At 42.5% G+C, this 26,029-nt stretch overlaps 1 protein-coding gene across 3 annotated transcripts in view; it reads right to left on the reverse strand.

The window, feature by feature from the left end:
* Positions 1–5,807: 5,807 nt before the first annotated feature.
* SNAP47 (synaptosome associated protein 47) overlaps positions 5,808–26,029 on the reverse strand; it is a 38,066-nt gene continuing 17,844 nt past the window's right edge. For 2 of the 3 annotated variants that reach the window (XM_038389179.2, XM_038389176.2), the window contains exons 3-5: positions 23,830–24,314; positions 17,493–17,614; positions 5,808–8,627 (exon numbers count right to left, since the gene is read on the reverse strand). In XM_038389179.2, the coding sequence (XP_038245107.1) occupies positions 8,481–8,627; positions 17,493–17,614; positions 23,830–24,314 (754 nt within the window). In that variant the 3' untranslated portion in view covers positions 5,808–8,480. Of the gene's footprint in view, positions 8,628–8,740; positions 8,882–17,492; positions 17,615–23,829; positions 24,315–26,029 lie in introns of all 3 variants that reach the window. The other variant, XR_006279528.1, reaches the window with a different exon arrangement.

The following is a 26,029-nucleotide window of genomic DNA, read 5'->3' on the forward strand; positions in this document are numbered from 1 at the left end:
AGCACGGATGTGGACAGCGCTTAGGTCGCTGTAACTTGCGTCACTTGTGGGTGTCTTTTTCACACCCCTGAGGGACGCAAGTTATTCTGATTTAAGCGGTAGTGTAGACCTGCCCTAAGTTCACATTTGACAGTTGGAATTTATTAAATCAGCTTTAAAAACTGGAATCTCCTTCTCAAATCTAAAATATGATGGCAAAATATCCTTGCAGCAGTATCACTTCCAATGGTCATGCAAGGTGTGCGTGTGTGTCTACTGGACAGTGTCAAGTCAGACAACATGCTGATTACCAAGAAATGAACGAACTAAAACATAGGTTCTAAGGGACCACTGTGATCATCTAGTCTGACCTCGGGTATAGTACCTTGGGTATAATACAGGCCAGAGGACTTCCCTGAATTAATTCCTGGTTAAGTTGGAGCAGATCTTTAGGAAAAAAACACCCAATCTTGGTTTTAAAATTGCCAGTGATGGAGAATGTGCTGCAGTCCTTGGTAAGTTTTTCCAATGGTTAATTACTGCCCACCTGTTAAAAATTTACACTTTATTTTCAGTCTGAATCTGTCGAACTTTGGCTTTTGAAGTCAGTCAGGAATAACCCAAGAGGAGGATCAAAACTGGCTGGCACTGAGGTCTGCTGAGTTAGTTGTGGTCCTCCCCAATCTGGAGACATAGATTCTAAGCCTGGGGTGGCACTGACACACTTTTGGATGAGGGGCAAATTGCACAGATCGACATTTTCAAACTTTGGTGTCCAAATTTAGACACCTATCCAAGGGGGCTGATTTTCAGAGCTGTAGGTCCTCTGAAAACATTATCTGTTGGAACAGATGGTAGATTCTTTGTCACTTGGAGTCTTTCAACCATACTTCTTGATTCCCATTCTAGAAGTCTTTTTAAGTGACACACTCTAGCTCAACAAAAAGTTACATGCTATGTCCAGGAATTATTTGGAAAATTGAGTTATACTGAAAGTCAGGCTTGAGGATCACAGTGGTCCCTTCTAACCTTAAAATTGACGAGTCTGTGACAAACCAGAACATTTATTCTGACAACTGACTATGAATTTAGATCCCTAACTTTAGGCACCGCCTGTGAGGATCCACAGGACTTGAACCTGGGCCCGCAGGACACTGCTGTGTCCCCACCACCACCCTATGGCTCTACTAGTGACCAGAGAGTTGGGAGCCCTAAGGCCTTACTCTCCCCACCCGCAGGGACATGACTGGGTATTTAATTTAAACCGGAAGGAGACACAGGAAGTTGTCTGTGCAGCAAGGTGGATACTGCCTTACTGCTGCTACAGACCCTGGCATCCGTTATCTGATCCCCAGTCTCATCCCTGGCTCTTGACTTCAGCCCTGCCCAGTTCCAGTCCCTCAACCCGGCTACCCTGGTTTCTGACTGCCCCAACCCTAGCCTACAGATCTTTGGCATCCGACTCAGCACTGACATTCGACTTCAGCTCATTTCCTGCTGACCCTGGCTCCTAACCTGCCCATTGGCCTCTGGGTCCTGAACACCATGCTGACCACCAGGCCAGACAGAGCACCTCCATCCGGCCTCCCACAGACCCTGACTCCCCTCAATCTCTCTGTGCCTGGGTTACACCATCTGTAGAAAGGAGACCACACCTTTGAAAAGGGCTTTGAGATGTGCAGCTGAAAGTTGCTATATTAACTATTATTCATATGGCAGTGGCACCTACAAGCCTCAGTCAAGGAGCAGGGCCCCATTGTGCTAAGCACCATACACACACACACACACACACGAAATACAATGTATATTTGTACATTAAAAAAAATTACTAGTTTGTGGTTTGGTTTGGTTTGGTTTTTAACTAGACCTTACAGGCAAGGGGATGGTCATTCCTAAAGCAGCCTAATGGATTCATTTCATAAGTAGTATTAGGGCCTGAAAGTTATTTTATTTAAAACAGTTCCTTTTCCTGCCTCTGGCACATGGGGAGTTGGCAAGACTGTAAGCGCTGAACGGAGGTGCCGTAATGGAAGGGAGACCTTGGCATCGCTACCTACCCGCAATTACCTTCCCTGTCTCTATCTGTGACTTCATGGCCGTAAACAACGTTCACCACCATATAAAGCATTAAATTAAAAACACATGCAAAATGGAACAAATCAGAACATTTCCGAGTAGGCTTCCCCCCCGCCCCCCTCAAAACCGTAAGTCAACAGGACTAAAGAATTAATTCTTCACAGACGCTCACACACGAAGCTGATAGACTCTTCGCTGAGATCAGTCCCTCTCCAATAAACATTCATTTTCTAACCCCCCCTTTCCCCCAAGTGCCGCCTTTGGACACGCTTAGGACAGAATGCTCGACTGAGGACCTGAAGGATAGTCTCTAACACTTCAGCATTAAAGGTAGAAAAGATGGTTTAGTGAGCTGGGCACTAGAGTAGGCTGCAAAGGACATCGGTTTAATTCCTCACTAAGTCTGATCTTTGGCAAGTCACTTGAACTATTATGTGCCACACTTTGACTTTCTGTAAAGTGGGGATACTGGCTCCCTATCTCACACGGAGTGGTCGGTGAGGATTATACCCATTCATGGTTTCAAGGCCCACAGATACAATGCTCACGTAAGTACAAAAGATAGGTCCTGCCTTAATTGTGTTTTGGTAGCATTTACTCAAATTAGATTATTAATCTGTATTACCACAGCTCCTAGAAGCCCTTGGTCAAAGACCATTCTGCTAGGAGCTGTACACACACAGAATAAAAAGCTCCAAGGAGCTTACAGACTGAAGTACAAGACAAGGGACAACAGATGGATATAGACAGATGGGGGAGTATAAGGAAACAATGAGACAATATTGAACAGCATGATAGGCAGTGTTCTCTGCACACCACCAACCCAACCACTGTCAAATTTTTTGTAGGCTCCATTGTACTGGGCACTGCAGAGTCCTAAAGTACGAGATCACGAGCTCTTCTGAGCAGAGACTGCCTGAGCAGATGAGAAACACAAAGAAAGTATTGCTCCATTTTACAGATGGACAGCTGAGGCACAGAGAGAGAGAGAGAGAGAGAGGGCCCTTTTCTGCACCGGTGACTGGTCATAAGCAACTCACCCAAGATCACACATGGAGTCTGTGACAGAGTCAGGAATTAAATCCAGATCACCCATGTCCCCAGTCCAATATCTTAACCACAAGGTCATCCTTCCTCACTCCATCCCACTCTCAGCTGCTGACCTTCTCTGAAGCAATCCAAGCCCTTCCCCACTTTCGCATCAGACTCCAGGGCTTCCTCCCCTTCCCTCAATGTCTCAAGACTGCTTTCTGCCTTGACTCCCTCCTTGAGCTCCTGCTTCCCCACTATGGCAAATGCTCCCTCATCGCAGGGGATACCCCTACATCCTTTCCATTCATTACTCAAACCTCCAAGCTAACATCTTGGTGGTTCAATGGCCAGCGGATAAGCGGTTATCTGAAAGATTGCAGGGGGGAGGGGGAAGAGACAGTTCCAGCAGCACAGCTATGTCCTCTTGTAGGCGATCAGATACCACAACATGGAGCAGTCACCCCATCAGGAGAGGATACATGTCTAGTATTTAGGTGTCACAGCCATTTGGAAACCAGCCCGTGTAGAGACTAAGCAGCTGGCTTCAGATTAAGCCACCCAACAGAAACCAAGTTGGACTGTTACACCATTATACAAAACGCTGCTCCACTTAAAACAGGAGGCAGGTTAGCTGCAGTTTGAATCCAGGTGCTTCTTCCGTCTCTGGCGCCCTAGGCCTCTCACAATTGCTCTCACACTCCTGTTACCTTGATAAGGCAAACTGGGCTCTGAGAAAGCACCTACCAGCCTTGTTCGTGCCGGGCTCGTAAGCAACGTTACTGCGGTCAAGAGAGCAGTCTGATGGATGAAACCCAGCAGATCATGTGTGTGGAATTGACAGCTTCTATCCACATCATTAAGGGCACACTGAAACAACCTTGCTAGAGCAGAGAAACCATGCACCAGGTCCAGACCCACTAGTACGTAGGCCTCGCGAGCTGGGCTAGCCAAGCGCTTTTACTTTACAAACACTAGCGGTTGAACTTCTGATTAGGCCAAGTTACAAAATTATTTTTCTCCACCAGGCTGAGGTTTGACATAATCCACACACAGTGGAAAGCAAGTGATGCTGCTGCCATGTTTTGCTATATTAAAAATGAATCAGGACAGTGATTTCAGCCAGCGTATCTCATAGCCAACGTTACCAGATGCAGCCTTAACAGCTGTGGGCAGACTTACTCCATTTCCTTCTGCGGAGAACAACTTGGTGTTCTCGGAACATGTAGCCTTGGAGACGCAGCGAGCTGTTGTGAAGCTTTTATTAACTGCTTGCAAAACTCCTTGTGATCCTCAGATTATAAGTGTAAAATGCTGTGCTTCCGAGTAGTAGCCATGTTAGTCTGTATTCGCAAAAAGAAAAGGAGTACTTGTGGCACCTTAGAGACTAACAAATTTATTTGAGCATAATCTTTCGTGAGCTACAGCTCACTTCATCGGATACATTCAGTGTTATTACTGTAACATTTCATTGATTCCAAAGAAGTAAAATTAGTTTCTACATGAAGGCCGCAGGCTGTGGCTATATCCAGAAATCATTCAATATACCCAGGAACTTGAAAGCTGACTATTTATGCACCATGCAATTGTGTAGTGTTCGATGCATGGTTTAAAAACCCGGCCAAAATTATACAGACTCTTTTTTAGACTAGAACCCTTATTGCTAGATTATTGTTCTCTCTTTAGATTAGGGCCCCATCGTGTTTGGCATTGTACACTGAATAAAAAAAAAAAGTGTCTGGCCCAAACAGCTTACAATTTATACATATAAGGCACAACTTTTTAGAAATAATGTTTTAGACAATGTACAAAGGATATTTCACTGAATAATAAAAAAACAATACATTTCTTATATGCACTGGCCACTGTATCTTCTGTGACTATTATTCTGGATTTACACTATTTTTTGAAAAAACAGCATTTATGTCCAACATAAAAGACCTCTCTCAGTGCTGGCAATGACAGAAGCTCAAGTGGCTTTTTTGTTGTTAGGGTAGCAGAAACTGATCAATTAAAAAAAACCCAAAATATGTCAAGTAACCGTTCAAATACTTGAAAATTTGAGTACTGAGGCAGTTCTCTATCCCATTGTCTAAGAATTCAAGAAGGTTCTGAGCATTACATCCTGGCAGAGCCTGCTTCTGGTACAGAATATTTGTTAGCATTATATATATTAGTGCAGATTTCCCCCCACAAATCCTTTGAATGGTCAGAAAGTGACGATGGCTGAACTCCGTATGGATTGTGGTTCATTGTCAGGTATTTTTACTGTTCTTTGGGTAGGAAGGAAGAGACCTGCAGTAAAGTAAAATCCTGAGGGTGTCTGAACAAGCTTGAGTGTCACTTTAGGTATTATTAAAAAAAAGGTAGGAACTAGAGATTTCCAAACTGTGGCCTAAAGACAGCTGTGATACACAGAGCACTTGCAGGTGCTCAGCAGAGAGATACAGCACAGATGGAAGGATGGAACTGAAATGTAGAACACGAGAAGAGCGTGATTGACTTTTTTTTCCAAATGAGACAACATGTTTATCGCACTAACAAGACCTAAATATACATTAATTACTTTCCCATGTAAGCAATCACTGTAGTTGCCACAGAGATGTTATGGATTACAAACTGGGTGGACAGGCCTCCTTGAGACACACACTTAATTAGTTGGCCTGCACTACCAAAAAGGACTCAAGAAATCCTGGTACCAACAGAAGAAAAAAAAATCACTATTTCAAGATATTATTTTAATAAAAGTAAAGAACAAGTTACAGAATCAAAGTGAATTCCAGGCAGATTGAATTCAGCTAGACATAAAATGTATAGATCTCAGACTTTTTACTCTAATAATACTAGGGTTTTTTTTAGGCATTAACATGTTAGACCAAGGTAAACCAACGCATGCAAACAGTAGTGAATTAAATGTCATAGCTAAAGCTAAAAGCATAGCAATAAGTTAGGATAAAAAGAATGGTAAACTCAATCCAGTTAAGTGCAAATGTTATTTGTTTTTGGCAATCGTAGTTTGATTAATTAACATTAGGAATCAATTCTAAATCAGGACCAGGTCCAAATTTCGTCATGCCAAAATATGCATTTTGTGCAAAGTGTATTTCTAAACAAGTTTCATAAAATAAATCATCTTGTAAACATGTTTTCTCATCACATTAAGACAACTGTTACTTGAGATATTTAAAACTAAATCGGATGTGCTTATTTACAATGAGGTACATACTTTATGTATATATTTCATATAGCCTAAACATTACTACATTCAGAAACACTGAACAAGACAAGTAACATGCATGCCAGTAACAACTCAGTGAATAAGGGATTTGCCATGCAAAAATATAAGTCACTCAAAAATTAACAAGTTTTTACATTGGAGAGCGGTGCACTATATTGTTTTCAAGACTATTTTCTCTAGGTCATTTCCCATATACTCCTTCAATTGTAGTCCGTATTACTCTGAAATGGGACAATCCCATGGCAAATATCAGTGGGGTCCCCGGTTCAAAATTTCAGCATTTAAAAAGATTTTAATCTGTAAAGTTACATGCTGACAATTCACTATCAGCTTATTATAAAACACTTTGAAACGACAAGGTTACAACAGTTTTCCTTAAAGCAAAGGAACTAGCGGACTGTAGTGGAGAAAATGAAAAGGGTAGTGGTAAGCAGAAATGAATCCCCTTCAAGTTCTCTGCTACAAGCTACATACAGGCTATTTGGAACCTATTCTAGGCAATGACTTTTATGGTAGGAGAGAAAAGTATACACTAAATCGTGTTTAACTGGGATAAATTACATCTAGATTGTGAACTATGACTAAAATAAATGATAACAAAACAATAATAATATAGTTTAGATACATTTTTACAGCCACTTCCTTTTATTTTTGAAAGACAATGAACTATCCATGTAAGACTGGCTTTGACAAGAAGTCTTGTCCACACACATCCCAGTTATTTAAAAGAAAAATCATGAAAGGGGGCAGGCTGTCCACCATGTTAGTTTCCATTCATACCAAGAGGCACACAAAACATTTATAGCATTGATCAGGAGACATTCAATCCATAGGTCTGCTGTAGAGCTACCAGGCTTTTTGTGGTTCCCATGCAGCTCTGATGAAGACCGTATCTGAGCAGTGCGAAGGGAACACTAATCACAAGTGTATTCCTTGGAAAATGAAGGAATGCTACGCAATTTATGGACCTGAGCCTCCCAGCATCCAAGAAGGGTTATAGAAATGATATCTGTCATACCATGGAGAATCTGTGCCAAGCCATCATCAGATTTCTGAAGAGCTAAAACCTTATAAGGACTTCAGCCAACCAGAAAGCATCTTATTCCAAAAATGTCTTTATACATAAGCGAGGGTCTTTATGTATACAAGGTACTCCATGTGCTTTCATAACAGACTTGTGTGCTTCAGGCAATCCTATCAAATCATCTCAATGATAGTATAGTGAACAATTAATTAAGTAAGTCTCTACTGTACTTTTATTTCTACCACTGGTCATTCAGTATAAAAGACAAAGCAGCTGCAATTGAACATCAAAGGACCAAGAATTCCCTTTTGGAAAATGGAAGTCTCCACTTTGCTTCAACACTTATTTTCAGTAAGCTACTTAAGTAGCAGGAGATACAGCCTATGGCAAAACTCAACTGCACTCCTCACCGAGTGTAAATCACTAATTCACAGACATGTCGTCCGACTCCACTTGCTTGCAAAGATTTCATAGCTAAAAGCTGTGGCAAGCTCTTGTATTACTAAGCCTTCATTACATAAAACCTTTACTAGTACACTGTGCTAGGAATCTTAAAACTACATTTGTACAATAAAGTGAACAAAGTTCTTCTATTGTTGACAATTAGGCTTGTTCACTCAATCACTAATTCATAAAATTCAGCAACTTGTAGTAGGAAGCCTGATGCTTAGTGTGAATTGGCCAACTTCTACTCTCTCTCTATTTTTGGAGAGAACTTGCAAGAACTTTGGAGTGTAATTATCGGGTATAAAGACACATAATTCACTGCCCCCTCATCTTCATTTATTTATTACAAAAACGTTACTTTTCAAAAGCAGTAGCTTAGCATGTGGCATGGACCAACTTAGATGAAAAGTCACAGTATTTTATGTTTAAGGATCTTCTGTGGCAGGGATTTCACAGTCATTGTTTCTCCACAATTAAGAGTTTAGGCATTTAAAATGCCTTTAAAAGTTATCCCAGTCTGAAAATGTTTCCACGTTCCTTCCCCCCTACTCCCTGCCAAAGTTCCACAGCGACATTCAAGACAATATTAGTGATGGCTCCTGTACAATCAAAAAGTCTATAAATAGTCTGTTAAAGAAACAATTGCACAATCCCTCTCGTTACAATCCTTGCTGGCTGGTATGGGTGCTACGTTAGCTTCTTCATTCTGCGGTTCTGCTTGTCTATATTCAAAGTCGTCCGGTCTACAGAGGTGGTGATAATGTCAAGAACTTCGTCCTGTCTCTCCAGTTCTGTGTCAGTTTCTAAGGCGAGGCTCTTAAGCTTCTTCAGTATCTGTCAGAAGAAGATATCAAGAACTTTTGGTGAATGACCTGGATAGACTTTTCAGTTATCTTCAGATGGGAAGAGAAATTGTAATATACAAGTTTTAAATAATCAGTTCCTACCTTCATATGTCCAGCAAAATGACAGGGCTAAGATTTCCATCATTTAATATTACAGTGCCCCAAAGTGGGCTAAGTGACTTATGGGGGCAAGCAGAGATAATCGGTCCTGATAATCTAATTTTAGACATGATGCAAGTGTGGCTAGAACAATAGAAAGGACGGAGTGAGTAAGAGTGAGGGTTAGAGCAATAAGGTTACCCGGTTTCTCAGTTTAGGCATTTGTGCTTCTAGCTGCCTCAGTTATAACTGACTCACTACTTGTGAGCACTACAGAAGTAGAGAGTTTGCAGGAACAATTTGAATGAAGATAGGTAGTGGCTTGACAGATCAGCAGCGAGAAGACAGTCCACTTGTGCAAAAGGTCCCAAGGTGGCTGCAGGAGAAGCGGACAAAGAGTGCACTGAAATGGGAATAATCAGAGGAGTGAGAGTGGGGTCACATAGTGAAAGACTGTATTGAATACTTGGGAAAGAGTAGAGTTGAATAGGTCTTAGAAGGTAAAGGGACCAGTTATTTAAGCATGATGCGGTGAAGAAGGGGGACTTACCCTCCTTCCCCTTCAGATCCCTGTAACATGGTCAGAAGCAGTGGAGCAGGATCTTATTAGATAGATGGGAAGGGAAGAATGGGGGTGTCAGGGATGTAAAAGAGACTACTTTGGGGTTATCAAGATGGGAAATAACAGATACGCTGATTGCTACACTATTCCAGACTACAAGCAAGAGGCCCACACAAGCGTTATGTTACAAATAAACCAGTTCAACACTAAACTTAGCAAATTACCACTCCCACATGTAACCATAAGCAAACACCCAGAGAGACTGCAAAGTAACTCCCAGTGATCCTGTTCTATGTAGTGTTTGGAAAAGCCACTGAGGTGAGTGAAAAAAAACGAATCAACACAAACTTAAGGCCCGGAAGGTCCATTAAGATCATCTACAATGACCTAATAGGCCTTTAACAGCTCTAATTTCTGTGATCACATATGGCTGAGATCCAAGTGGTGAAAGAGAAAACTAAACTTCCTTGCAATCCCTTGGTGTACTATCCTGGATCTTCTGTTGCAGTATGCTCAGATGAGAATTAAATCTGTGCCTCTTGTTCACTCCCCTGGATGTTTCCTTTACAAGCGTCCTTCATCAACTCATTAGTATGAACCAAAGCCACCTGTCCAGCCTGGCTGATTTTCTGACAAGACTCAGCTACCTTTCCTGACAGATGTATAAGGGCGGGATTTGGAAAACCTGCCTCATATCACAGGGATGGAGAACTGCGCTTCTCAGTTCCCTTCTACTAGACAGTGGTTCCTTCTGCTGCCATGATGGCCATACACATCCTGATACTGCGTGTAACAACAGAACATCACTACCCTCCTTGGCTATAACAGGTGTTTATTCACTCCATCATAAAGGAATCTGTGGAAAGACCATACTCTTCTATTTAGGTCCTTTTACTCTGCTTATCGCCATGACATGGTGAGCACCTAGACAAGACATTCCTGTTTATGATTCTGCTGTTGATCCTTGTTTGATACAGTGTTAATTACTAAAGGATAAAACATGTCCATGTGGTTTCTGTAGTAACAAGAATAGTGAAGAGGAGAACAGTTGTTCTATTTTCTCTTCGAATACCTGGCATCACTTTTATCTAGGGATCCCATAGCTCTTTACAAATATTAATTTATTTAACCCTCTCAACATCTCCAGGGAGCTACTGTAGGTAAAGGACATGGAGGTCACTTCACCCACATCTCGGATCAAATGCAGCAGCTGTCTAGCAGTGTGCAGCTACGCTACACATCAGTTTGGAACAGGAAATGAGGATTACCATATCCAATTGGACCTGGAGGAGAAATTTACAGACATAATTTAACGACTCAAATTGGAGATCAGCTAGGGCCCTGGGGTTTTATAGATCACTCTTCGTAAATCACAAGTGGGCAGAAACTTAGTTTTACATCTGATTGGAAAGATGGCCTCTCCAGCAGCACAGTGCCTCCCAACTCCATGCTGGGGCACTGGTTTACTGCAAAATCAGGTGGAGGAATTCCTCTATTGACTTACCACCACTTTCTGCAGCAACCAGGCATTCAAACAAAGATTCTTATTAATTTGTTACACATCAGTGAGCTCAAGTATTCACCTGGCCTGACCCAGTTTAGCTTGTGAAATCCATTGAGATCACAGCAGAAGGCAGTAGGGCTGCCGGTATGCCAAGTGGAGGCTCAAACACATTTACAGATTAACAGGAGGTGGCACAAGAGAAGCCAGAAAGGAAAGAGGCACTTTCCACTCCCCAAAGAGAGACACCAGTAAAATTTACAAAATAAAATTGTGCAAAAGCAAACAGGTCTATTATAACATCTCACCTATTATTAGTTTTGAACCTGATTAATTATGATGTGCTCTAGATTAATTCAAATGTGCTTAAAATTTAAAATACCCAAAAAAGAACAATAGTTTCGAACAGAAGGCTTTTAAAATATGAACGCCACTAAAATGAACATTCAGACAGCTACAGTACTCTGTTCATTTTACTTGCCCATTAGGGTCTGATTTGAAGATAAGGTGCTGATGTGGTTCCTGGTACAAAACAAACAAACAAAAACTTGCAAGTGGCTCATTTTCATCCACTAATTTTCTTTGTCGGTGTACTGCGAGTCTGGTAACAATTTGCTTAACCCTTTGCCTGGTAGCCGCATTGCAAATTCAAGTTGTGTGGGGGTGTCGTTTTCTTCGAAAGGTGGTCTGACAGTTAAAATGCTGTAGCTAATACTGCCCACATAAAGACGGTTGGTAAGATTACTAGAGTCAGTAGTCTGGCCAAACCTTAAAAATGGTTGCTATTTTTGTGGAGCAAAACAATGACAAGATGTCTAGTCATCAATGCACAAATTCTGCCAACCACAAAAAGATCCAACGCCTTCTGGGCCAAAACCTAATTTGGGCTGTGAATCAAGAGATGAAATCCCTCCTTTCTATTTACAACATGCTACTACACGTGAGAGGCAATACTAAGGACTGCAGTTATAAGACATCTTTTCCTCAATTAGATCAGTGGCCTCACAAGCAAACTCCAGCAGTAAGAGGAAGCCAATGGCTACAACTCAGAAAAACTGGTTCAACTCCCAACCCTGTTACAGATTTCCTGTTGGGGACTTTGGGAAAGTCACTTAATCTGTCTGCACCTTACTTCCCCAACACGAAAGTGAGGATAATAAGGACTTCACTTTCCCCAACTTTTATTTAGTTATACTGTAAAGTTTTCATGACAGAACTGTCCTATTCTGTGGGTCTGTACTGCACCTAACATAACTATATTATTCATTTGTATTATGGCAGCACATGCAGCCGAGCCCTATTGTGGCAAGCACTATACAAACAAAGAGTGTTCCTGTCCCAAAGTGCTTACAACAGGACCCTGATCTCGGCTCAGGCCCTGTATTTGTAATTCAAATATCACCACCACAGTTTTGGTAACCTGAAGTGAACAAAGGCACGAGACAAATTTGGTCAAACACTGCATATAGGTATCCACCAGTAAAAATAAGCAAAACGCAGGAAGTGGCAAGTGTGTAAGACAAAAGCTGGCTGCTCTGATTTTGGCTTCCCTGAATTCCTCAAGGAGTCCACTCCACTGGCTCTGTGCCACAGAGGAGTGAGGCCCAACATCAAGGGAAGGATCTGTTTGTGTAAATGCATGTGCCCCGATCCAGCAATGGCGCCTACACTCAGTTCCTGCTCAGATAAATCTGAATCCTGGCATGTCTAAACTACATCCCTGGGAACAGATGTATGGTATGGCTATGGTATGTGGCTTGCCATAATACAGAGGTTCATAAGGCTGCTGTTATGGGGTTCACGTGTACCCATTGCGGGAGAAGTGGAATGGGGCCCCTGACATGTGCATGTAGCTGCACTCAGTACGTACGTCATTGGGCACAAGTCACACGTGCACTCAAGCAGTGTACACATACAGCCAGTGGTTCAGACCTCACAAATCCTCTTCTGCGGCCTCCAGGGAGTCAGTGGGGTGCATCCTATGGCACAAAACTTCTGAGCACAGGACACAAATTAAAAACATGATTGCTAGAACAGGTACATTCGATAGCACAGCAGGTGCATTCTGTCTGGAACTGTGACAGCTATCAAGAGATCAGTTTTACAGGATTCGCTGTATGGTTAATTGTTTCATCAAGCTTTAAGGCATGTATAAGTTACAAATAGAGCTATTCCAGCACTCTGATGCTGTGGATGAATGGTCCCACAACTAAGCACTACTTCTTTGACCTCATAACGGTTAGGTTTTCCCAAGATGAAGTGTGAATGCAAAACAAAGGTAAATAAATGCAGAGGAAAGTATCAGAGTGAAATGACTAAACTAAACTAGAACAATCATATGACCAAAGAGGCGCTGAGAAGCCACTGGAAAGATACACAATGAAATCCATGGATTTTTCACAAATGCTATGGAAATTAATTTCTTTAGATAGTATCATCTGCTATATGGGATATGCAAACTGCAGATGTAGTAAACATAAGGGTAATAGCTCCTTGGCAGGAGAGGTTTAACAGAGCGGAAATTAGAAAGCACTGAATTTATTTTGCCAAACCAAATCTAGTGAACAAAATCCCACTCCCCCTCCTCAACCACAACCCTTAAGTTAATATTATCATATCCCTTCCCACACCCAATGACATTATGTCAGCCATGGTCAGCCGGTAGACAGCGACTCAGCCACAGACCACAGGAACTCAGTAGACTTCTTTCTGCAAACCTATAGCTCAGCTAATGGAACGCTGCCCACACAACCACAAAATACTGTGTTTTAAACACAAACACCTCATGGTGAAGTCCTGGCAAGTTCTTTCACTTAAGTACCCAATCACAATTCCAGACTATTGAGGGCTTCCGGCTCTAATGAAAGGTACTTAATATTCAGTTTGTTGAGTTGCTGCTACAAATGTGAGTAGCTTTGCGAAAGAACTTCAGCTATGAATGTTTCTCCTCAGGCCTACCCTTTAGCTCAGATATTTCCCTGTCTGTTAATTATCATCGTGCTTTTTTCACTCAATTCTCGACATGCTTGACAAAGAGGATCAACTGTCATTCTTCTCATTTTACAGAGGGGGAAGCAGAGCCACAGCGAGTGAAGTCACTTGCTCAAAGTCACAGAGTCTGCGACACAGCAAACAGAACCCAAGTGTCCCGACTCCCAGTCCTACATCCTATTGACTAGTCAATGCTGCCTCCCAATAATAAACTGGAGTATAGGGCAAATCTAATGGAAATATTCAGGGCATTGAGAAGTTTGCCAGATACCTACATGCCAGAAGCAGATATACGATGCTCTGATTGCCTGCTCCATGACTGCAAGGTCCTGGAGCAGCACTCTGAAACACCAACCATCTTCAACAATAGTTGGAAGAGTCTGTACTGGATCTCCATGAAGGTGCTGCTCCTGGACCCTAGTATAAAGTTCACCTCACAGAAACAGATATACACCTTGTATACCTCCCTTCAGTAGTAGGCGTCTGCCCCTTCAAGTACTCCAAGGTTCTCTTCTTCCACGTCCTCAAGCCTCCTTCCCTTCTAATCTATCCCATCACGTTCCTTCTCAACAGGGAAGAAGGATGAGGTTTGCATAGATTCTCAGTCGAGCTGTCTGACTCTGTTCCAAAGCTCTGGAGTAGATAGCAGATATGGTGCATGGAGAACTTCTGGGAGCAGCAGCACTGAAGGTGAGATCCTCAATGCAGACAAGACAAATGCATGTGGCTCCTCTTCAGCATGAACTGCTGGGGGCAGAAGCAGTCAGGATCATGCCTTAGTAAGGAGCAGCCTACACTCACCACTCATAACTGCAGAGTGCCAGAATAGTTTCCAGGCACTGAAGTAGGCTGTGTACTTGTCATGAATTGGCCCTGGAATAAGGAATTCCTCAACAGCCCCTTCTAAGAGGTGCTGCAAAATATGCAGGCACCTTCAACAGCCCTCACAGCTCATAGTCAACAGCCCTTCCTTTAACATTTTGGCTTTTATGCTCTTTCTGTTACAACTGCAAAGTCTAGTTCTGAAGTTATATCGCTGATAGGTTAAGAGATAAACAAGGAACCTAGCTGAATGCATAAGAGTTGCACAAGTGCATGCTAGGTTGAATTGTAGAGAGGCAGTAGCTGCACTTATAAATTTCAGTCTTAAAGTCCTCAAAAAAGGTCATCTCCACTTCAGTTACTGCACATTTTGTCAGAAAGTTAAATGATTTGCATACTGATTTTGGGGGGGTGTCACGGCATCCACTCATTGTGAGCGGTGCCTCCTGCTAGCCGTCCTGGGGATTAACTATGCCAGTTGCGCTCTTTCTCCGGTGTTGTCTTCTCCCATCTTATCTCGTTCTACTGCCTCACTGACTTGGGTCTGCAGCTTCCTCGCTGTGGCTTATCCCTCTGGCCAAGTCACTGAAGTCCTCTCCTTCTGGGGAATTCATAGTCTTTCGAGACCTGCTGCCTAACTAGTGCCTCCAACGCCCTGGCCACTCCCCATGGACTGGTAGGGGAACCCAGGCCCACCCTGTACACTGGGTTCCAGCCCAGGAACTCTATAACAAGCAGCCACAGTGCCTTACAGTCTTACCTCTTATTACTGTTTTCCTGGGTTTCTTCCTACATATCTGGCTTTCTTCCTCTCTCAGTTTGCCAGACTCCAACTCCCTTCCCTCAAGGAGTGACTGCAGCCTTTCCCAGCAGAACCAGCCCGAGACTACAGCCAGCTACCTGGCTTTATACAAGGCCTGCCTATCCCAGCACAGGTGAGCCTGTTTCTAATTAGCTGCCTCCAGCCTAAAGCTCCCCTGCTTGCAGCCTAATTAGCTGATTGGGCCCACCTGGCCCAATCCAGCTCTTGCTGAGCTAGTATGAGGAGCACACTCTATCCCCAGGGGACAATACTGCATAGTCATAATTTACATTTCCCCCTTTTTCCTCACCTTCTCTCAAAAGCAGACCATCCTAGAAACTTCAATTGAGTTTAATGCATAAGGTCGTTGTGAAATCTAGTTTACAAGACCCATTTTTTGTCCAAAGTGGCATATTTTGGAATTTATCCTTGGGTGAGGGAAGGAAGTGGGGTGCAATGATTTTTCAAGTGTTATTCTGGGTACCTCAATTATTGGTGGCACAACCTGAGGCAACTTACAGGGACCAGATTTTTGGAAAGTAGGTGCTCAGTATTTTCTGAAAAATCAGGTCACTTCCAGGTCTCTCAGTTTGGGTACTTGAAAATGGAGGTCTCCAAAATCAGACACTTTGGAAAATCTTGTCTGGGTGTATTAGTAATATCAGAATGGCCCCTTGGGGCCAAAGGGGCTCCGGTGAACTTTGAAATGATTAGTGGGACTTTCTTAGGTTTTTGTTTTGCTTTGTTTTTTTTTTTAAAAAGTTCTCTAGTCTGTTTCCCTGTAAAGACAACCTTTCATATGTCTGGGTTTCTGTTAAGTCTAACCTTACTTCTGACATCTGTGGGTTGCTAGTAGTGATTTTTGTTAACTATAATTTTTTTGCAAGATTTTCATTTTTAGCCATCCTTAAAATTACTGCTGTGTACTTGCAAACTCAGGTCCAATTTAATTAAAGAGGGGTTTTGTATCTGAATTACGTGAGAGAGGGAGAACAAACAACTACAGGCTGAAGCAGAATAAGTGGCTATTTTACACAATGCGATCAAGAAACCACAAAAGCATCATTCAAGTGAGAGACAGGAAAAGGACAATGCCAGGAACTCCCCCAAGATATTCTTTAAGAAATACTCTGAAGGGGCACAATCGGTTTGAAAATCACACCTGTCTAAAAATGTTGTATTCATTACAGAAACAAGTAACACTTAAGTTACTGAAAATATGTTCCTTTGCTTTTCCAGCTTGTTTACTTTGCGTACTTGACAGCGCTCTGTGTATGGTCAGTCTCTCTGCTGCCGAAAAGGCCTCAACAATCATGACAGGAGAAAAATGTTTTATGTTTGTTTTTTAAGGAATTTAAAACAAATTCAGGACCTAATATTTTAAGGAAGCTGTAGATGACCAGAATTTTTTTTTATAAGTTAGCCTTTTTACTGCAACCTTGTCCCTGCCCCCACATTCATCTGTCCAATCCACCTGTTGGATCTTGTATCTAAACTAGATTGCAAGCTCTCGGGGGTAGGGACTCTTTCTACTACACGTCTTTACCACACACAGCACAATGGCTTCCCCAGATGTTACTGCAAAACAAATAAATGATCGTTCAAAAAAATTCAAGTTGATGGTGTCTATTTAAAGAGCCTTAAAACAGGGAAGGAGAAAGTACAAATGGGCATAATGTGACCTGGAAAATCAGTATTGAAACATTTAATTTTCAGTGTAGAATGGAGGTGGCACGAGCGTGCGACTTTTCAATGTATCAAAATCCCAGAGCTATTTTCACCGTGATGACAAATCCCCGATTTCTCAACAAAATAAAACAAGGCAAAACACCCCCCCCCCCCCAAAACCAACAAAAGGTGGTGGATAAACACACAGAGGGGTTCTCGTTGGTTGGATTATTTTTTATGTCCATCCAGTGTTCCAGAGAAAGGGGAGATAAGACAACCTCGGCTATAGTAAATGAAGAGTTCTGTGTATAAGACCCTGCTCCTCTTCACAGTGTTTATGTTTTGGGGGAGGGCACAACGAAAGGGCTTTGGTATATGCTGCTTTAATCTGGGCTCATCTTGATAGTACCTGTTTAAGTTCTTGAGTTTCTGACTCGGACGCAATTTGTTTTTGCTTTTGCAGCTGAGCCTGTCCACCTCCTCCTCCTGCTGAGGATCCAGGTTGCGCCACGCTTACTATGCGTCCAGTGGCTGTAAAGACAAATTCAGACAGTCATTCAGTGACATCTGCTGGAAGAGGCGGGAATGCAGGAGGTAAGACCAACTTAAGTGCTTTATGCTTTGCACAGTGAAGGCTTCTGTTGGGGTGCAATAGGAACTCAAATGAGAATCATCACATTTAATGATACACTCTTCCTCTGAAATAAAATCCATTATCTACGTAACACATCAGAGATCATGAGACAGTCGTAACTACACAAACAACTTCTCAGGCTAGTCTGCAGAATGTAGCAATTGGAAGGTCTGCGTGCCCCAAACAAGTTACTTAGTACCAGGGGGCCACTTGCTAAAAGGTTAATTTTGGACTTCAAGCAGCTGTTTGAAGCAGATGACACTTCGGAGGCAAGATGTTTGTTCCCTACAGGAAAAACCTAGGCTCTTTCTGCTTCCCTTTCACACGTTAGTCAATTCAATTTTCAAAACACAGCTTGCCCTGGAGAACACCTGTGAATCATGTCAGCTAGCCTCTGAACAAAAGGGCAATACTGACGATAACTGCGCACACAGAGCTAATCAGTGCAGCAGCACGGATTTGACTTCTGAAGCAGCGTGCCACCTGTCCTTTATTTAAAGCACCGGCTCCTATTGCAATATCCGATACCTCTTGTCCCAGAGAAGTGCTACGATTAAAGGCCATTATTTGTAATGCAGATTGTCTCGGGTGTTTAGCACCAACCATATTTACGTGTCAAGACACTCCAACCATCCCAAAAGTGGTCCCACTTAAAGGGGCACTGAACATGGAAGGAAGCTGCCACTGCCTGCTATCACACAGCCTGATTTAACAAGGCACAGCGACAACAACTGCTGGAGACATCAGGACAGAAAGTAAATAAGTCGGAAGCTGGAGTTCGCTCTGGATCCAAAGAACTGGTGCCAAGCTGGCTGGGCGCCTGACAGCACATACGCTACTACTTTGGATAGCGTTACTTCTTAATGAAAAAGGAGACAAAAGCTAAACTACAAATACAAAAACCTAAATCCCTCACATGTAATTATTGCAAACTCATAATCCCCAGGAATTATTTGGTTATCAGTCTGTCCGTTATTGAACTCAGACAGTCAAGCTTTAAGACAAGCAAGTAATTCACTGTGCTCGTACTACTCTGTCCAACTTCCTCTTGTATCCTCTGAGCCACTAAGTATCAAACACTGATTTTTTAAAAATACTTTTGAGCATAAGCTTTCATGAGCTACAGCTCACTTCATTGGATTGCATCTGTGAGCTGTAGCTCACGAAAGCTTATGCTCAAATAAATTTGTTAGTCTCTAAGATGCCACAAGTCCTCCTTTTCTTTTTTGCGAATACAGACTCACATGGCTGCTACTCTGAAACCTTTAAAAATACTGCTTGTAGTAAACTACTGCAATCTTGTTTAAAGGAACATGGAAAAAACTTTACCTATGGTTAGACAAGATTCTTTGTCTCTCATACCAATTGAGTGCCATTTAAAACTAGTTAATTCATTAGAATATTCATATTCAGACTTCCTTCACTAGTTAATTCACTGGGAAATATACTCTCTGTCCTGTTTATCTTGATGAAAAGAGAAATAGGAAAGGACATGATAAAAGGTACAGGAAATAATGAATGGCATACAGGAGGAGATTGGGCATATTTTATTTACGTAATAAAAAGGAAATTAAATTAAACTGAAAGGCAGCAACCTTTAAAGGGGATAAATGGAAATATGTTCTCTTCACCCAAACCACAACTGGCCCAGGGAACTCATTGCCACAAGGTATCATTGACGTCAAGAGCTTAGCAAGCCTCAAAAAAGTGCTGGACGTTTATATGGATAACAAGAAACCCTAGTTATAATAGTAAGGATTAAAAATTCAGGAGTTTTGGAAGGGATGTAAAACTCTCATGCTGCAGGACATAAGCCAACCTCTAACTATTGGGGGTCAGGAGGACACTTTCCCTGGGGGCAGGCTACCCCATAACTGTGCACTATTGGATTTTTTGTACATTTCTTTGAAGTAGCTACTACTGGCCAGGTGGTCTACGGATCTGATCCAGTCTGGCAAAACCTATCCTACACTGAGGCACAAGAACTAGATAATTGTAAATTGTTGAACACCCTGGATGGTTTGTCCAATAGGCTAAAGCTAGTAAGCAAATCCAAGGCAATCAGACAACTGGTTTCAAGCAAACTAGAAGACACAGAATGCTTCAATGAGGATTTTACTTGAACCCAAGTCAAAACGATGATGAAAATATATATTCTGTATACATAAATATGTATACATGAATGTGAAGCATGCACAGTTTATGACTCTTTCATTAGGGAATTATATTCAGGTAATATATTAAAATGGCAGTGTTCTTTCAAAATCATGGGAATGCATTGGGTTAGCATCTGCTGTTACAGAAAGTCTCAATTGTGAAGACAATTGTACAAAAGATTATCTGTGTCTTTTAGTTCATGAATCAAAATTCATCATCTGAAAAAAATTTTTTTTTTCCTTTAGAAAAATCCCATGTTTCCACCAGAGGTTATAGAAAAAACCCACAGGTTAAAATGCAGTCAGTCAGTGACTGCCATCTTGTGGCAACAATATGTCACAGATACTGGATCTACAGAAGGAACAAACAAGGGAAAGAAGTTTTGGTGGAGTCACAGACGTCATGATTTCCACAACCTCCAGTTTCTTCTACTAGTGTTTCCAACTTAAACAGTAAAAATGCAGGTGGGGATAGGATAGCAACATCCTCGACTCACTGACTCGGATGCAAACAGAGAAGAGTAGTGAGAAACGAAGCAAAATAAGGCTTTATAACCAATTATTTTATGTAACAAGCATTAAGTCTATCAGGAACTGAACACCAATTTGCCTGGATAACTCAGTGCTTGGAAATCAGCAGGTTGTTTTTCCTCTATGTTGTTGTGCTTACATTTTAGTGCCAAGTGCCTAAGAGTTATTTCCTTAAAAATTAACAAGCTTTTCCAAGCCCTGGTCCTTGAAGATTGGTCAACAAGAGAACATTTTGTCCCTCCTGAAATCCAATTTTAGTTCAGTGCATAGAAAGTATGTTGGTTTCATCTATTCTTTTGCCATGTCAGCTTTCTATTACTATTCAATTTTTTAAATGCACTGGAAATGTATCTTTTTAATGGGTTTGCTCCTCAGTCAGTTGTGCCCCCGCATCCATCCATATCTCAGTACCAGCATTGTCCGGCCACCTCTCGCCATGATATCCAAGTGCCTTCAAGGTTAGAATGGAAACAGTGAAATCCCTAGGCCTGGTTTACACTAGGTGGGGAGGGGGCGTGAGCTAAATCGGTCTAAGTTACAGAACTTCAGCTACGAAAATAGCGTAGCTGAAGTTGATGTACTTAAAGCTACTTACCGCGGTGTCTTCACTGCGGTAGGTTAACTACTGATGCTCCCCTATCGACTCTGCGTACGCTTCTCACTCCAGTGGAGTACTGGAGTCGACAGGAGAGTGCTCGGCGGTTGATTTATCGCATCTTCACTAGACGCGATAAATCGACCCCCCGCTGGCTCAATCACTCCAGAGATAAGTGTAGACATGCCCTTACTTCAAGGAAACACTAACTCTTCTCCCATTAGGGCAGGGGTGGCCAACCTGAGCCTGAGAAGGAGCCAGAATTTACCAATGTATATTGCCAAAGAGCCACAGTAATATGTCAGCAGCCCCCCATCAGCTCCTCACTCCCACTCCCAGCACCTCCCACCCACTGGCAGCCCCACCGATCAGCACATCCCCCTTTCTCCCCACACTTCCCAATCAGCTGTTTTGTGGTGTGATGGAGGCTCTGGGGGAAGAAACAAGGCAGGCTCAGGGGAGGGGACGGGGAGGAGCACGTGGGGGCAGGGCCTGTGGCAGAGCCAGGGGTTGAGCAGTGAGCACCCCCCGGCACATAGGAAAGTTGGCACCTGTAGCTCCAGCCCCGGAGTTGGTGCCTATACAAGGAGCCGCATATTAACTTCTGAAGAGCCGCGTGTGGCTCCAGAGCCACGGGTTGGCCCCCCCTGCATTAGGGGTTACAGAAAATGGTGCTTGCAGAATACTTCTGTTTGGAGGGGGTGGGGGGAAAGAGAATAGTGATAGTGAATTTCATTCTGGTTGTGATGGAAAGGTTTTTAATCTTGCAGTTTATCTTTAAAATGGCCATACTATGGATTCATCTACTCTCCTCTAGAACCAGTGGGTTCTTGTGCACAAATAATATGGTTTTAAAAACAAAATTACCTGTATGGGAGCTAGGAGTAATAGATCTCTGCTGCTTTTTGGTCTGGGGTAATTTTAATTATTATTCATAGCATGTCTATTGAAGTTGGTGTTTAATACCTTGGTCATTTTAAATCATGCTGGGATGAAAGTTTAGCAGTTTTGAACAGGCTGTGATTAACCCAATGCCAGGTTCAGTGCAGAATTACCTCCAGCTGTCATCAGCCAAAAGGAAAAGAGCTGTGACACAGGACTCAAGCATGTGGGTGGTGGGGAGAGAAAGGGTGTGGATCTCAAAAGATCACTGTCAAAAGACAGGTTTCAGAGTAGCAGCCGTGTTAGTCTGTATTCGCAAAAAGAAAAGGAGTACTTGTGGCACCTTAGAGACTAACAAATTTATTTGAGCATAAGCTTTTGTGAGCTACAGCTCACTTCATCGGATGCATTCAGTGCAAATTACAGTGGGGAGATTTATATACACACACAGAGAACATGAAACAATGGGTTTTATCATACACACTGTAAGGAGAGTGATAACTTAAGATGAGCCATCACCAGCGGGGGGGGGGGGGGGGAGGGGGGCGAGGAGGAAAACCTTTCATGGTGACAAGCAAGGTGGGCCATTTCCAGCAGTTAACAAGAAGGTCTGAGGAACAGTGGGGGGCGGGGGTGGGGCGGGGCGGGGAGAAATACCATGGGGAAATAGTTTTACTTTGTGTAATGACTCCTCCACTCCCAGTCTCTGTTCAAGTCTGTTAATTGTATCCAGTTTGAAAATTAATTCCAATTCAGTAGTCTCTCATTGGAGTCTGTTTTTGAAGTTTTTTTGTTGAAGGATAGCCACCCTCAGGTCTGTAATCGAGTGACCGGAGAGATTGAAGTGTTCTCCAACTGGTTTTTGAATGTTATAATTCTTGACGTCTGATTTGTGTCCATTTATTCTTTTACGTAGAGACAGTCCGGTTTGACCAATGTACATGGCAGAGGGGCAGTGCTGGCACATGATGGCATATATCACATTGGTAGATACTGGGAGTGGAGGAGTCATTACACAAAGTAAAACTATTTCCCCATGTTATTTCTCCCCCACCCCCCACTGTTCCTCAGACCTTTTTGTTAACTGCTGGAAATGGCCCACCTTGCTTGTCACCAAGAAAGGTTTTCCTCCTTCCCCCCCCTCCTGCTGGTGATGGCTCATCTTAAGGGATCACTCTCCTTACCGTGTGTATGATAAAACCCATTGTTTCATGTTCTCTTTGTGTGTATATAAATCTCCCCACTGTATTTTCCACCGAATGCATCCGATGAAGTGAGCTGTAGCTCACGAAAGCTTATGCTCAAATAAATTTGTTAGTCTCTAAGGTGCCACAAGTACTCCTTTTCTTTTTGTCAAAAGACATCGCACAAAAATCCAACGGGGGCAAGAGAGCAAAGAGGTACTTAAAATGGAAACAGGAATCTGAAGGAAACTCAAATCTAAACTAATCGTTTTCAAAAGCAATTAGTATGTTTGGGTAACTCAGCTTCTGAGTGCCCAACTTGAGAGAGTGCTCAGCACTATCTGAAAATCAGGCCCCTTTAAGATGTCTCAAGTTGGGCTCTTGCGGGAGGGGGAAGAGTAAGAGAATCAAAGTACCTATAGTTACTGATTGCTCTTGAAAATGTAGGCCTCGTGATGTACAGCCAAACCCTGGCAAAATTATGTTCAATCTGGTAGGTAAATGCTCATCCCATCTCTCCATTCCCACCCCTTGCTCTCATATATAGGTACCTGTCACTAGTGATGATAGCTAACATTGCTCTCTTACTGTCAAAGGTTTTCTTTAATCATTTGTGTGGTCTCATCACCATTAGATTATTAAGGAAAGGAAGAGGATTTGCACTGTAAAATCTGCAGTTTTCTTTCAAATTTTGTGAACTTTTGAAGAACAGTTGCTACTAATGAACCTGCTTCGTGACTGATTGCTTCATTTCTGTCATTTACCTGCTTGCCAAATGGAATTGCCCAGATCTGCCTGAGGAGATTTCCTTGCACCGACAAATCCCAATGCATCTTCCAAAAACTGTATTTTCTTGCTAAACTGCATTTCCAAGACTGGGATTACTTCTGGCATCTTTGCTGACAACAGCCGATAAGAGGTATCTGGCTTCCCAATAAACCTCTGACGGATGCTGATCTCATATGGTGTATGAACTTTGACATCATCTACATCTTTCAATTCAAACCGGTGCATGACCTGAGAATTGGAGTCACTGATTTCCAGGCCAGAAACCAGAACTGTGAATTTTCCTGGCATGACATTAGAATTTGTTCTGTTGGTGATGATAACTGGAATTCTGATTATGACTCCTTCCTGGTTCTTTGACCCTGAAATCGTGGCTTCTTCCTTTGGCTTTGCTTCCAATGGCCCTTTCCAGAGTTTGCCACGGAATGGCCACCAAGAAGGCGATTCAAGTTCTGTCAACAACCTAATGGGGAAAGAGGATATAAAAAGAGTGAAATCCAGCAGGAAATCCCCATCCTCCTATCTCTGAACAAATTCTTTTTCTTGAATAAGAACGAACACTTAAAAATGAACTCTTCATTCCTATAATCATTTAAAAAAAAAAACCACTTTGCACTTCTAAAGCATATTGCATCCAGAGATCTCAAAGCACTTTAGAAATAGTAGGGAGAAACCACAGCACCCCACTGTTAAAGTAAGGGAAATAAGTGACTCATTCAAGCAAGTCCAGGTAAGAGCTGGGAACCAGAACTGGGAATCAAGTCCCCTATTTTCACCATGAATATGTGCCAGATGTTCAAGTTTATTATTTGTTACCTAGGCACTGAGGACACAGTGCTGTGTGCACAAATCTGGAACTTACTGGTGGGGGGAATATGAGGGCTGATGTCCCTTGGGTATTTTCCGTCAGTGTCAGAAGCAATGCGACACAGAGGATTTGGGGGGCTAGGAGCAAAATATGAACTGAGGCCCCCCCACACCCTTCCCAAAAAATGACCACTAAGGGGAGGCCCAAAGGGGATGGGGGGAAGGTTGGAGAGCAAGCTGATCCCGCATTCACTCTGCTGGGGCTAGCCCAGCTTCCTGCTCTGGGTGTTGCAACCTGGTTCATGGAGTCACAGCATGACTCAGGGTCGCCAGGTCAAACCTGAGTGGTACTGCGACCCTGTGAACTAGGCTGTGATGCCACTTTGTCTGGCGCCCTCTCTAATGGAGGGCCCGGTGCATCCATCTCCCTGCCCCCGCCCCCCAGACCAAATTGAAAAGTCTACAGGTCAACCGAAAGCAGAATCGGCATCTTTACATTAGAACTGTTTTACTTTGGCTGTTACCTAGTAGTAGATGCTTAGTTAGTAATGTGATTTTCACTTTCTAGCTTTGTTAGAAATGGCTTTAGAAGATAAAGATAAGACAACTTAAAACAAACACCCTCACACAACAAATGCCAGGAAAGAGTGTATTAACTTCCGTAAAAGCTCATTGAGAAATCTTGGCACAATAAAGCCCCTATACAAGTTTTGCTGGTTTATTGGCATTTGTTGGAACTGTATTTGGCTTAATCATGTTTGCATTTTCCATGTCCTAGAAAGGTACTATCCAATGCAATGATGCATCATGTTGGCACAATCTTGCAAATAAGTAATTATATGAATATTAAAGCTGTTCTACATGAGATTTTGAGACGTCAAGATCCTGTTTAGTTTGGCTGCAAACACAGAATTTAATCTCAAAAGGAAGCTATAACCAAATACACTTTGTTCACAAGCCATCAAAGTTCTGTACAAGGTTCAAACAGGCCTGCTAAAAGAAATCCATCTGCTTGCTTTGAAAAATAAAATTAAGACAGGCCAAAAAGAAATCAAACTGGGAACAAGCCAGTGAATTTATAATAAAAGAGGAAAGCGGAATAAACTGCTTCAAGAGCCTACTCCCAACTACAATATGAATATAAAATATTTATGTCAACAGCATGCAAGATGAGTAATGGCTCTGGAGCAGACTACTGAGATCCTGTACTACCCTGAAAAGCAAAAGGTTGAGAGTGATGGAGCAGAAACTTTTAAAGCAGAATTCTAAAGTGTCACGCTATTGCTGCTTTAGGGTCCCATTCTGTAGCCATGAAGTTCAATTGCAGTTTTGTGCACAGAGAAAGTCTGAAAACCACACCCTGTAAGCATG

This window comes from Dermochelys coriacea, chromosome 2 (assembly GCF_009764565.3).
Source record: "Dermochelys coriacea isolate rDerCor1 chromosome 2, rDerCor1.pri.v4, whole genome shotgun sequence".
NCBI lineage: Eukaryota > Metazoa > Chordata > Testudines > Dermochelyidae > Dermochelys > Dermochelys coriacea.